Genomic DNA, 14,369 nt, shown 5'->3' with positions numbered 1-14,369 from the left:
TTAGGGGTGTTTGCAACACGGAGTTTTTTTTTTTTTTTTTTAAATATTACTATGCTTTGTGTAAAATTTCTTCAATATATTTTAATATACTTTTGTTATATTATTATAGATTAAAATATTTGGATTGTGATTAAATATTATACTCTCTTTTAGGAACATTACAGCTTTATTAAGTAAAATTGAAAATAAATATACAAAAATAACTTTTAAAGCAATACATACTCTCACCCCTCTTGATATCAATTTTAAGTTTAGGTTTACAATTTCTGCACGAAATTAGAAATTATCTGGCAAAATTAGGAATTAAAAAAAAAAAAAAGAGCACAGTAAAAATCCCACAAAATCAACCTAGTGTGGACTGAGAAGATGATGAGGACTAACCAGAAAAATCTCGTTTTATGGAAGAAGGAACAGGCTATGCACAGCTCATGATATTTTATGCAACACCTACATCCACGGCCAGTTTTAAAGTAACTAATTTCATTTTTATTGTCATATTAATTTTTTTCTTTCTCGTTAAGACATTTTTCACTTGGATAGACAACACAACACTTGTAAGCCTGGATATAAGCTGAGAAACTCTACCCAGAATAAACTGAAAACTCAGCTTACAGCCTACAGCTGTAACCTTCAGGCAAAGCTGCTAATTGCTAGCAATAGGAAATATGAGTGGTGAATGATAGAAGCTACCTTACTTTCTTCAGTCATTTTGTTAGAGGAAGGAACAGGGTAGTTTGAAATTTCCATGGAAAAACAAAAACCGTTCTTCCATATTCATTACAAGGTTCCAAGAAATAGTGTCACAAAGAGAGAGAAAAATCACAAAATCAGAAAACCATAACAAATCCTTGAACAGAATAGGAAAATATGCAGCTATTCAGAGGTATAAATATGCATTGTTATTACAATAATACAGTAATTAAAATGTATAAGTATGCACTGTATAGGTAACGTTAAGAATTATTACAGTCTAGTTATTAATAAACCAACAAATTATTTGAAAGATTATGTTCTTATTGACCAGCAGATATCATTTAGCGATTAGGGAAAAGATTGAATTGCATATTAAATTTTTATGATGTTCACCTATAAATTATTTCATCACACAATTTAAAGAACTAAGTAAGCGGAATATGCATGTAAATTGCAAAACTCGAATGGTTCAAAATAATACGTATTTTATATACAGACATTTTAGAAAGGAATTATATATATTATTTGATGGTACTTTTTCGTAATATACTGCCACTTTTTTTGGTGGGTTTTTTAAGTGTAAACACACACTAATGTGTTAAATTAAGCACAGACACACATACACAAATGTTTTGGTCCCCAAATGGCACCATCCCACCAAAATGTGCGGCCAGTACATAACACAAAATTTACCAAATATTTCATCCAAATTAAATAAATTATCTTCATCCAAATTAAGAATAAGTCAACTGGGGGGGGAGGCTCACACACTAATATAACCATTTACACTTGAAATATATTCTTCTGAGGAACATTCAGTCATTAGTTGCTTTTCAACATCCCAAAAAATCTGTTAAATTACAGTCGAAGTTACAAATAACAAATCCAAAATGAATTCAAAGAATTTACAATTAAAATTTCAGAAAAAAATTAATTAACATTCTAAACATAAATAAATAAATAAATTAAAAATAATAATAAAAAAATAGCAATCTAATCTTGGTATACAGATTTCAGTTTAACATTTAATTTTTTTTTTTTTTTTTTTTTTAAGCTTACAATACTTTAGTATACCAGATGCCTACTGCTTAGCTGGTGTGCTCTGGGGGACACAGTTCATGACACAGTATGGAAACATCTGCAAAACCACAACCCATTTTATACACGAATTAAAATACTACAAAATCTGGTTGATTCATGCTTATTCCTATAATTATACATCTTTAATATTCACTATCTAGTTACGAAACAATGAGATGTTTTCAGGCAATAAAATTAACATCTGAAAGAAACCAATACAAATATCTTTCAAATAGTACCAATTTTTTTACATTACTTCTGGGAACTGGACTGTGCAGCTGAACAGAAAAAATTTATTACAGAAATGATAATCACTTTTATAAAAACAAAATACCATATTTGACGGCATATAAGATGCACTTTTTCCCCTAAATTTGGTCTCAAAAAAGTTACCTGCGTCTTATACGTGAAGGACACAGGTTAACTTTCAATACTGAATGCTATTTTTTGCCCGGATAAAGGTATAAACACACATAACTTTCTCTACATCTACATGTGTGTGGCCTTCTAAATAAGGGTGCGTCTTATATGCCGTCAAATACGGTAATCATTATTTCAATTATTAGCCTACCTACACTTTTATGTTCGCTACTGAATTTCAATAACGAACAAAATACCACTGAAGTTATTATCAATATTAATGAAAATTCCTTACCTTTACTGTATGAACAGCTTTTAATGGATCACAAACAATACCCCCTTCTTCAACTTCTCTCCGGTACATTCGCATTTCTCCATCTTCAGCAAAAAGTTGCCACCCTCCTTCCCCTACACCCATTTTTGCGTATTTCAACTGTTCTAAGGTTATATGATCTATCTGAAATTTCAAAGTAAATGTATTTAGAAAGAAGAGAAAGGAAAAAATAAAACAAAAGACCACATTTTACACATAATCTTCTTTGCTTGAAGAATCTACATACGAAAGCACTTTTGTGGAAAATACAATACAAAGACACATATTATAAAGAAAAGGAAGAAACAGTATAGCTAAAATACTGGTATACATTGTACAAATACTGCAGTAAAAGTAGTTTCAATTCATGCCATAATGACAATATTCCCAGAAGAATCTGACCTTTTTTCAGTCTTCAAACTATTCATAATATAATGTAAAAAAATATTTAATGGAAAATCTTAAGGTACTTAGTCCCTGTGAATAGATAATGTTATTAAATGTCCAGCCGCGGTATGATAGCTTCCCCGCAAAGCAGGTTTAGGGTTGCCAGAAAATGGCAAGGGAAGGCAGAGTTGCCACATTTGGCAACATAATTGGCGGTATGCCATAGACGGATGGAGAACCTCCTGGAAAGAATTCTTACTGGCTTAGACCAGAATGTTCTCGAACAAAAGCCAAAAGCTATATAAACTCTGCTGGTGCGTGGAGAGTCAGTTGATAGTCAGCCAGTGAGTGTCTAGTTGAGTAAGCTAAGAATCAGCGAGCAAGTGTCTCGTAGTCTAGTGCCGAGTTGCTCGTCGAGTGCATCGAGAGAGTCTCTTAGAGTATCAGAGTTAGTCATTGAGTTTCATCTTAGAGTGTGTTGAGCTTCGAGAATGATTGAACTGAGTTGGGAGCTGTACTCTAGTGTATTGTCAAGTGCATCATGAGTTATAGTGTGGACAGTTTCAAGAGTACGTAGAGTTCGAGCAAAGTCGAAAGCTGTACTCTGGTGCTTTGCCATGAAGCTGTCTTCACCATGATAGCCTCAAGGCTGTGTTGCTGATTGTTTCAGTGTATTTATAGTAGTTCTTCAACGACTGTAAACATGATTTTGGAGCTGTCTTGAGTAATACTGGATAATGTTTCGATATTTCAGCAAGTGTCATTGTTATTCACTCCAAATCCATGAATCTGTACTTACATAAAGAAAGAATGCAACAATAATTTCCTACCACAAAATAAATTAAAAAAAAGTATACAATAGTTAAATACATTTACATATTTTTGATATTTGTACGCCTTTTAATCTCTGTCTCAATTCATTTCTGTTTATGTTAATAGTAAAATATTTCCTACATGTATGACTTTATGCCATTTTCTCTGATTTATTCTTAATATTTCATTTTGCATCTCAAATATTTTCTCCAGATGATGTTTCTCTTTCATTAGTACGTAAATATGAATGGTGGGCAGGCTTAGGACATAGACATTCCAGATTGATACAGGATTTGTAATCTGAATAGTGGATAAATAGACAAATAATAGGTTTGATGAATAAAACAGATAACATAATCTGTTGACTACTAATTTTACTAATGGAAGACTCTTTTTCCCTGCATTATTTTGTAAATACATTTTAAATCAACCTCTATAAGTCCTTCGTGTTCTTCTTTAAATATAACTTACTATTAAAATGTCTAACAAAAGGCATACTTCTCAAAAGCTAAGAGTCAAATTTTTAAAGAATTTAATAATACAAAATCAAAAATAGTACAACTTTTGAAAGCAAGAAAATAAGATTATCTATTGGTGTTTCCCTGGTGAAACATTTCCCAAGATTCAAGATAAATTTTCTTGAATTTTTCACTTTAAGCATGATTAAATGATGCAGTGAATGTGCGTTGCTAATATAAAAGACAAAAGATATACCACAACTGAATGTGAGGACGACTGTTTCTCAAATGGATGGCTTAAATTTTACTACAGAATCTCATGTTTCATATTCAGAGAATCCAAATACATCCCAAGTGAATCTGTTGAAGGCTATTCCAAGTATTTATCCAATCAAATTGATGGATATCAGATGAAAGATATCTTTAATATTGGTAAAAACAACCTTCTTTCACCTCATGCTTGTAATAAACCTAACTTTAAAAATGATCATGTAACTTTGTAAAGAAAAGTTGTGATCATGTTATTGTTGAAATTTCAGTTCAAAATATTGAAAATAAATAATAATAAGCCACATTTATTGTATTCGCTTGGAACTTTATAATAAATACAATTTATTTTTCCATTCATATTGATATTTAAATAATTTAACATGAATCAAAATTCTGATCATTTTCTAAACTTTTATTGTATAACAGTTTTTCCTCAACAGATATTGCAAGCAAAGTAATTTAAGTAAAAAAGAGGAACATTTCTGAAATCAGAAGATGGAAAATTGCTTCATGCAGCCATCCTTTAACAGTAAAAGCTTAAACCTCGCGTAGGGGGAGGGGTAGATTGTGTCCTTTAGATTTTTCGGTTAAATAAATGCTTTTGACATTTCGATATGTGCATCATATAAAAATAGACCAACGGAACTAGAAAATATTCTGCTTAGCAAGCACAGTAAGAGTTCATAAACAAATCACAGACTGAACATCAAAATTAATTATCTCTGCAAAATATCGCAAACGTCATTGCACAATACGTGCGCTGTAATTCTTCCGTATGTGATATTACACAATCAGAATCAACAGCTGCCAGTATTCGGAGAATAAGGAACTAAATAAAGGAAAAGAAAGAGACTTACTAATGTGGGGTTTTTTTATTCTAATTTTGAACAGACTTTGTAAATTTCTTGAATAGAATCATTCTTCGCTTGGGTTGGTAGACTGCAGAACTTTTAACCCCATTCAATCCAGATTGGAAAGTGACAAAAAAAAAAAAAAAAAAAAAAAAAAAAAAAAAAAAAAAAAGTCTGCTCCTTGTTTTGCAGTGAACTGTAATGGTTTAATATTCGAAATTTTGCGGAGACAGGGAAGAACCTCCCAACCTCCGTACTGTAAAATGTATTGGGGGAAATTTTTTTTGACTATTCGATTACTTTCCTTTTATTTAAAACATTCTGAATATTATTCCTTAGAAAGCTAATCTGTGTTAAAACACACCCATTTTTGGAAGTTCATCTATACTTCAGCAGTTACTGCAACTATATTATTATAAATATTCATACATATGCTCATAACATAAGCATAACGATCATAATAAATGCGAATATAAACTGACCACACCGAATGAGACTGCAAATTATTAAAATCTTGATAGAAATTCAAACGTGTGTAATATTTGGGTAAGAGGAAAAGAATACCGAATGTACGGAATTTTCTACCACTTTCGCAATACTTTGACCAATAGAACGACGTGCACCTGCCTGTACTCGCGCCCACCAAAGGTTATGTTAATGCAGAGAAAAGGGGAAAAGCTATTTTCGGGAGTATGATTCACAATCTGACATTCCATAAAAGGAATAAAAGTTGTTTGTTTAGTTTTGGCTTTAATACGGGGAAAAAATGTGCGTTCATTAAAAGCAAAGCACTAAAAGCAAACAATAAGCACTCAAAAATAAATAAATAAATAAATAAATAAAAAATAAGGGCTGTAAAGAAAAAGTAAGCACCTATAAGGGCCTTTATATTTTATTTTCAAATATAAAGACTTATAAGCACTTGTAAGGACCAGTACGAACCCTGTGTAAGTTATAGGTATGATTTTAATTAAAAAAACACAATATGATTTAAACACACTGACAAAATTATTCAAAAATAGAATGACTTTAAGTACTTTTTGAAACTGCACAATGAATGAGAAATTACACTCGATAAATAAATCTTTTAAATGAAGGGAACTAACCTGTGGCCATAGGGGATGATGAGAGGCAGATGTAGGAGACATGGAATGATTTTCATCTTTATTATAACTTCGAATCAGCCTCTAAAAGAGAAATATTGAAAATTATAATGTGGGACATATATATTAACCCTTTTGCCTTCCTCTCCTGTCCGCGAAAATTTCTCCCTAGCGGCTTTTTGTTTTTCGCAGTGTGTAATGTTGTTTTCTCTGTACAATCATAACTTTCGTAGTGGATGAATGTAAATGAATATTAAAAAAAATTATAAGGAAATAAAGCATAATGGATAAGTAATATCTCTGCTTATTTCTAACAGCAGGATTAATTTGATAACATCTGACCCAGGCGGTCCACTTCTCCCATTTTGTTGTTGTAATCTTTTACAATTATTGGTTTTTTTACAGTTCTTTTCCTTATTTCAACATCAATCATACAGTTATTACGGACTGTACTCATCAAACATATATCCTTCTTATCTTTCCAATTCACAACCTCATTTTTTCTCTTTTTCTGCTGAGTAGACGTTGATGCCATCTCTCACTGTCTTGTATCTTATGTAAAATGGTGCGAATATTCATAAACCTGGGGGGGGATTCAATTAGAAATAGAATGCCTGATTAGTACTGCCCTCTAGGAGGTATTAGAACAAACAAAAATAAAAACTCAAACAAGTAAACATTTAGAAAGCGTTTTAAACGTTAAAAAGTTTTAAAAGGTAGAAGAACGCTTGAAGCGCGTTACTGTCGTCCTGTACAAGTTTCACTTGAACGCGCTAGACGCGTTATGGATGACGAAGTGGTTAGTGTGAACTTTAGAAGTGCTATATTCACGAGCTCAATTCAACGACACCACATAATTACAATGACTAAACCAGAAACAAAGGACACCTTTTGTAATAGTTACCTGTTGTTGCTTATAACACACAGATGTTGAAGAATAATAAAATTGACACTTAAAAATTATAATAGATGCCACTTAATACGATCATTTGGATCCTGATATCTAATTCCCAAGGTACTGCTCATTTGTATATGGATCAATAGTTCAATACAATAAAAGTTTTTTAAACCGTAGTAAAGTCACTAAATAAGTTCAAAACAGATCATAAAAATTCCCAAGTGACACAGAAAAGTGGCCAAATAATTTTTATTTTAATCAAACATTTAAAATTAAACAAAAAAAAAAAAACTTAAGTTTAACACAGTTTTTTAATGACTGTATTGATTTTGGATTTCGATGGCAATCAGGCACAGCTCCCTCTTCTTCATGGGGGGGGAAGTACTATTTTCTTTCCCCTTCAGAAAAAAATTTCCATAAAAGCATTCCTGCCAAACTAACCTTGGTTTTTTTGCCTAATTTTACATAGGCACATTCTCTTCCAATAAGGGATGCTCTCCAAGTATTAAGATCAAGAGTATAGAATTGGCCGCCAAATAATTTGCAGAAATGTTATGAAAAGTTCATAAAAGAACTTTAGTATTTTATGAAGAGTTCATAAAAATGTTTTTGCATTTTACTAATTAAAATGCTGTAAAAGCACCTATTTTTATATTTCTAGTTATATTTATATTCAATTCCATTGCTACTTTGAAGGATATTTTTTTCATCATTTAATGTTATCAAAATAGCTGTGGACAAATGGGATTGCATAAAGCAACTCCTATCATAGCTTGCTTGATTTCAACCCAGAATATGCACTTTTGGTTCCAGAGTTCCCAACTAGAATTTTAACGCAGGGCTAATGTTCAGAAACAGACAGCTATAGTAAAGCCTTTGTTAAGCAGTCTTCATGCTATATACTGGTTCCAACCATGTCAGGAGTACAAAATTTCAATGGAAAACAACACAAAATGCATACTGTTCAGTAATCTGTCCATCTTTGCAATAGTATATATGTGTCAAACTCTTTATGAACCATATGACCCAGATCATCTGGTGTACAGAATGAGGCATGGAAGTCGCTGGGAACACTGATAAGTTCTGATGATTACATTACGTCAAAGTTATTTTAAATGGCCACTCTGCTTAATTGTTCGAAAACACTACCACAAGGGAGATATAAATTAAGATAACAATGCACCAAACCACACTTCTGGTGACAGATGTGAAGTAAAAAAACATGCCAAATAATGATTACTGGTGGAGTAAAAGTAACAAGAATCAGCACAGTATTCATAAATTTGCAGGACTAGTTTTGTAGGTCTAAATATACATTTATTATGCCTTTGACCACTAATAATTTTACAAAATTGTGACTGAAACAATAAAATTCTAAATCACCTTAACTTTTACTAAAGTGTGAACATAAAAAAGTTATCCCCAATTTCATTCAGATTAAATATAATCAAACACCTTCCAACTGCATTAAAAAATAAATAAATAAAAAAAAAAAAAAAAAAAAAAAAAAAAAAAAAAAAAAAAACTCCTAAATTGCAAACTAGCCTTGCTTTGATCCATCATAAGGGAAACATGTCAACAGTTATCCAAAACTGAATTTGAGCTATGTAAGCTTTATTTGGAACTTGCAAATTCATATCCAAAATTTGCTGCCATTGAACAACAGAATGCAATTTAATGTTATAAAAAAACTTAAATTCCCAAATCTCCTTTCACAGTCTTCTAATTTAAGTATTTCATAAAATCCTGTAAATAAAAAGCCAATAGTTAGTATTTCTAATGTTAGTTTATCAGAAGAATAAAAGAGAATTCTGAAACATAATTTTAACTTCTCACAAACTGAAAACCTTTGATTCCAAAGATTTTAGCTCCTATCTAAAAAGCTTTCTAATTCAATAAAACTTCAGAGATGTAGAATGAAATGATTAAACATCTTTTCACCCATAATGTGAAATTTAACAGGAAACATTTCACTTATAACCTAAATGAGACAGAAGAAGATTCATTGCACAAAATTTATTTTAACTTAAACATTATGATTTCAAAGGCTGGCTGCATAGTCGTCATAGACCAAAACACACGTACCGATGGAGTTGACAACCTTTTAAACGAAGGCCCATATAATCTGATCTCTAAAGATCCTTCACCTTCAGACCTCTCAAAAACAAAAACTGTGATTAAATCTTCACAAATCCTTCTGACCCATTTAACATTGCCTTATACCCATTAGCTAAATATTTAGATCCTCAATTGACTTTGTTATATAATAACACTTACACCATAAAAATTACAATAGTTTATATAAAAAAAGTAAAAAGCATTTCCCATAGAAAATTCATCATGGTTTCTTTTGATGCAAAATCATTATACACCAATCTTCCAGTGGAAGGTGCCCTCAAATGTCTAGAAACTGCACTTCTCAGAATTTCATTATGTCTGTAGGAAATTGATGAGTTAATTTCCCTTTATCTGAAATAAGTACATTTTTTTTTTTCCAAAACAAGTATTACAACCAAATTGAGAGATTCATGCGAAGCCCATTTAGTAACCTTTGCTGTTATTTATATGCATTATTACATATCAAAAGTATTTGAAATTTTAAACTTCCCTGCATGGTTTTACTATGTTGACAATACCTTATTTGATAGTAATTAAGATGATTTAAATAAGGTTCCTTCAATAATGAATTCCACTCATCCTGCTATTCAGTTCACTTCTGAACTTGACACAACCAATTCTCTTTTGTTCCTTGACATCTTGGTCACACGCAACATATCCAACTTCAGTTCTATTGCTTACTGTAAATCTTCATCTGTTTTCCTTTCACCACACTTCAAATCTTGCCATTCGACTAAACAGAAGTTAGCCTCATTTTATTTTTTTATTTTCTGTGCACTTCAAAATTGCTCCTCCAAATCGGTCTTGATCAAGAACTAAATTACTTAAAAGCAGTCACTATTGACAAAAGCTTTTCACGTAAGATTACTGAACAAGAAGTTAAAAAATTCTCAATACATCAAAAAGCATCATCTTATTTTAGATGAAAAGAATTCTATCGTCACTCATTTCCTTCCATAAATGAATTAGATATAAAATTGCACATATTTTACATAAATTAACTTCCAGATCATTTTCTCTTCTGTTAATGAAATTTGCAGTTCCATATTTCATTTTGGATATGAACTCCTGGGATATGTAGGGTTCCTTGTCAATGTGGTTTAATTTACAATGGCCAAACTAAGATAACCTTATAATTTCACGTTAAGAAACATGAGGCATATGTTAGAAAAAAAGGAACACATATATCCTCTTTGGACAACTCTGTTGGTTAGAAAATCACATTTTTCTGCAGCCAAAATTAATCAAAAAATGTTCCATTGGTGAATTAAGAAAATAATCACTGTTTTGCAAGCAGAATAGCTAAAATTATTTTAATGATTGTATAAGATTTGTATCAATCATTCCCAAGCATCATTACAGTGTTAGTCTCTAAAAGAAGGCACATATTTTATTAAACAAGTATTGCAATACAAATACTTCACAGTTTCATTGTCCAATCACTATATATGAAGAATTAAACCTTTAAATTAACAAATTTAGTCAAAATGAAACAGCTGGTAATTACTGACACCTTAAACAGTGAAGAATTCAGCTTTTTAAACTCGACTATTAGCATGATTTAAAGTACTTAGCAGATATTTTATTTTAAGCTAAATTATTAATTTGTACATTTTACCTCCTTTCTAGATCATTTTCTGTGAAAATAATAACATTCCTTTTAATGACAGAATATCACAAAACTGACACATCACAACAAATTTCAGATGTATAGTTATGAAACATGTATTCACATTTTATAATATCAATAGCTTATTCTGCTTAAACTGAAATAAATTTCCCCATACATACTTGTTCTAATAAAAAAAAATAATTTTAATTCAAAACTGATTATGGGTCGAAAGTTTATTTACAATACTTCAAATAATTCATACATTCACTTTTACATTTCTGAGAAATGAAACATTCTAATTAATAAAACATTTGTACTAATGTGATATTGATACTGCTTACCATAAGATGTTTCTGGTGAGTTTTTAATAAAATATTTTGTTTTACATTATAATTTAAATAGGTAAATTAAAATATTCTTTAAAAATATAATTATCTGCTGATCATACATAGTAAATAATTTTGAACCTTGTGAGGCTGAACAACAAAGAACATTAAAATAACTGTTCAAAAATTTTGATTTTTTTAATTAAATTCTTTCAAAATACAAAACTATTAAAAGCTTAAAAAATGATGCATAGCAGCTGTCACCAGAATGGAATAAATAAAAGCAAATTTGAAAATAAAAAGAAAACAAGGCCCATCATAGCAAATGGTCACTAATGACATATTACTACTGGCAGTTAATCCATAAGGCTATGGTGTGCAGCCATGCAGTACACTTAGATAAACTGTTAAAGTGGTCTGAAAGAGAAGGAAAATAGTGATTATCAAAGCCAGTGGTGATCAATGGATTAAGCTCAATAGCTATGTATCTGCAGTGGCAACAGAAAGCAATGGATAAAGTCTTAAGAGCATAATGCAGTACAGCACCATAAATTTTTGGAAAGACTTTGTTAAGAACGTTCCTTACATCAAAATGAAATTACCCAAGCATTTACAAAATTTAAAAATTTTTCATATATACAATAGGTGATTTTAATATGAATAAAAGAAAAAAAAAATAAAGCAATAACTTAAAATATGTATGAAAACATTCCCAATTTAACTATCAGACAATTACAATTTATGAAACTTAAAAGAATAATGAAAGGCAGTCACAAAATGAAATTCATAAACAAATATAATTTTTATTAGAATCTATTTTGATAATAACAAAAGTTACAAAAATATTTAAAATTTTATTTCCAGATTACATACTCTATTTTTTCCATGAGATAGATTCTCAAATACATCCTAATCACCAATATAACCTTAAGGATTTGCAGAGACTGCATATAATTTTCAAGTTAATAACATAATGATTGACATCCACAACAGCTAACAGCTCAGAGACAGCAAATAACAAAAATCTTGATAAATAACACCACAATCTCAAACACTTAACAATAGACAGATAGATATTTTTAAATGCCACTATCCCTTTTTATACAAATAGCACCAAAGGTTCATTTAAGATAGAACAAACTCATTACCCTTTCCTCCTCTTGCTGTTCACTTTTATCTAAAGCAGCATCAACTGCATCAAAAAATTCATCTTCATTGATCATAGAATGAGGACCTTCCTTTAAAACAATTAAAAAAATTCCCTTTTTTAACAAACTTAAAAAACAGACAAAACTATACATATATTTTAACAGAGCAGAAATCAGTTTTTATTTCATAGCTTATTTTTCAGAATATTTCCTTTGGTTTAATAAATGGATACAAGAAACTAAGATTTAAACTTAATACACTACAGTTGCAACATGTAATATATTATATATATATGTAAGTTATATACTATAACAACATACAAGCATATAATAATACAAATTACAAAAAATAAATATTGACAGATGATTAAAATACATCTGGAATAAAAAACAGAAACTGAAATAGCAGTACACAAAATGAATTAAATTTGAATACCTGATTCACACCATGAAATGAGGCACAGATCAGTCCGGTATGAGCAATGTTATGTACATTTTCCATGTTAAATATATACATGCAATAGTATGCATGCATCATATATACTCTATAGAAGATAATCTTACTACTAATACAGGACCTTACAAATAAAACCCCACTTAATGTCCAGGGGGAAGGAAGCACAACCTCACTTGATGATTTGGAAATGACCTACTTAAATGTAGATTAAAATAATAAAATTACATGTAAAAGTTCTATTTTTTTATACACAGATGTAGATTTGTGAGTTCCAATCACAAGATTCGTGATTCCACAAGCCTTTTAAGATCTCTCTTATTTTTAATTCATAAAACGCATTAAAAAAATCTTACAATTTTCTCTGCCAAATAAACAGTAACATAACACATAAATTCAAATAAGAGATATTTTCTAGGCAGAAATTGCTGTTACAGACAAACTACACGAACCCCTTTTATATAACACAAAATGTACAACATATAAAATGTGTGATGTTTAATACTTACTTCATAATCTGGCCCACCAAGAACTATAGGTCGTATAGCTTTAACTTCCGATAATGCTTGTTTATAGGCTTCTTCAATTTTTCTCCTTTTGTCAGCTTCCTAAAGAAGGATTTAAATTACATCGTGTTTCTGAATGTTTGCATCACACAAATCCTTAACTAAAAACTGTGTACAAGAAACCCTTACAGAACAGTTTAAGAATACTGAGTCTCAGGAATATTCAAAGCATACATTTTCCTCTACTTTTCTATAAATAATCTCAGATAAAAATAACATGGAAAACGGAGCTGATTTTACTGTCACAGATCAACCTCTTCACATTCTGCATTAAATTTCCCTACTTTTAAATCAATGACAAGGCTTTGCTAATTTATGAACAGAGTTAACTTATACTTTTTAAATCAGGGTTTTCATGTATAAATATGCCGATTGATAAAAGATATTATTTTTATTACTACAAGAAAAAAAATTTCAATCAAAGAACAAAAGACTACATAAAGATGAAAGAAGTGAAAAGAAAAAGGCACAACTTTTCTTTTCACTTCTTTCATCTATGCAAAACGTAAATGTTGGCTAGCCTAATGATATGCAAATCATGTACAGCGCACAGTTTCGAAGTTGAGCATGTTGCTGAATTAGTGCAATTCTTTGATTTTTTTTAAAGCAAAAAACAAAATTGCAATATACTTGACCAAGTTTTCCCCTTGTACACAGCAATTTGTTTTCACTTCAGAAAAGTTAGAGAACTGCAAAAATTCACCACATTTTGTGACTGGTGCACTTTGTTAACAGAAAAGCTTTTAATTATTTATTTATTACATCTTACAAATTTTATTTAACTTCCAGTGCTAATAAAATATATTATTAAAAACTTTCAAGACTTCATTAAAAATTGCTATAATTGTTGTTTAATTGCAAAGATATATATTACTGATTATATGAACCAGAATAATAAAATAAGACTTGATAACGCCCC

At 30.4% G+C, this 14,369-nt stretch overlaps 1 protein-coding gene across 3 annotated transcripts in view; it reads right to left on the bottom strand.

The window, feature by feature from the left end:
* cert (ceramide transfer protein) overlaps nucleotides 1–14,369 on the bottom strand; it is a 61,644-nt gene that overhangs the window by 14,763 nt on the left and 32,512 nt on the right. For all 3 annotated transcript variants that reach the window (XM_085818295.1, XM_085818297.1, XM_085818296.1), the window contains exons 6-9: nucleotides 13,394–13,492; nucleotides 12,431–12,520; nucleotides 6,332–6,412; nucleotides 2,429–2,590 (exon numbers count right to left, since the gene is read on the bottom strand). In XM_085818295.1, coding sequence (XP_085674421.1) covers nucleotides 2,429–2,590; nucleotides 6,332–6,412; nucleotides 12,431–12,520; nucleotides 13,394–13,492 — 432 coding nt within the window. The remainder of the gene's footprint in view (nucleotides 1–2,428; nucleotides 2,591–6,331; nucleotides 6,413–12,430; nucleotides 12,521–13,393; nucleotides 13,493–14,369) is intronic.

This window comes from Stegodyphus dumicola, chromosome 6 (assembly GCF_044657685.1).
Source record: "Stegodyphus dumicola isolate Sdum_Otavi_A_Nest chromosome 6, ASM4465768v1".
Taxonomy (NCBI): Eukaryota; Metazoa; Arthropoda; class Arachnida; order Araneae; family Eresidae; genus Stegodyphus; species Stegodyphus dumicola.
The sequence above is the reverse complement of the archived record's forward strand: the minus strand, read 5'-3'. Positions and strand labels throughout refer to the sequence as shown.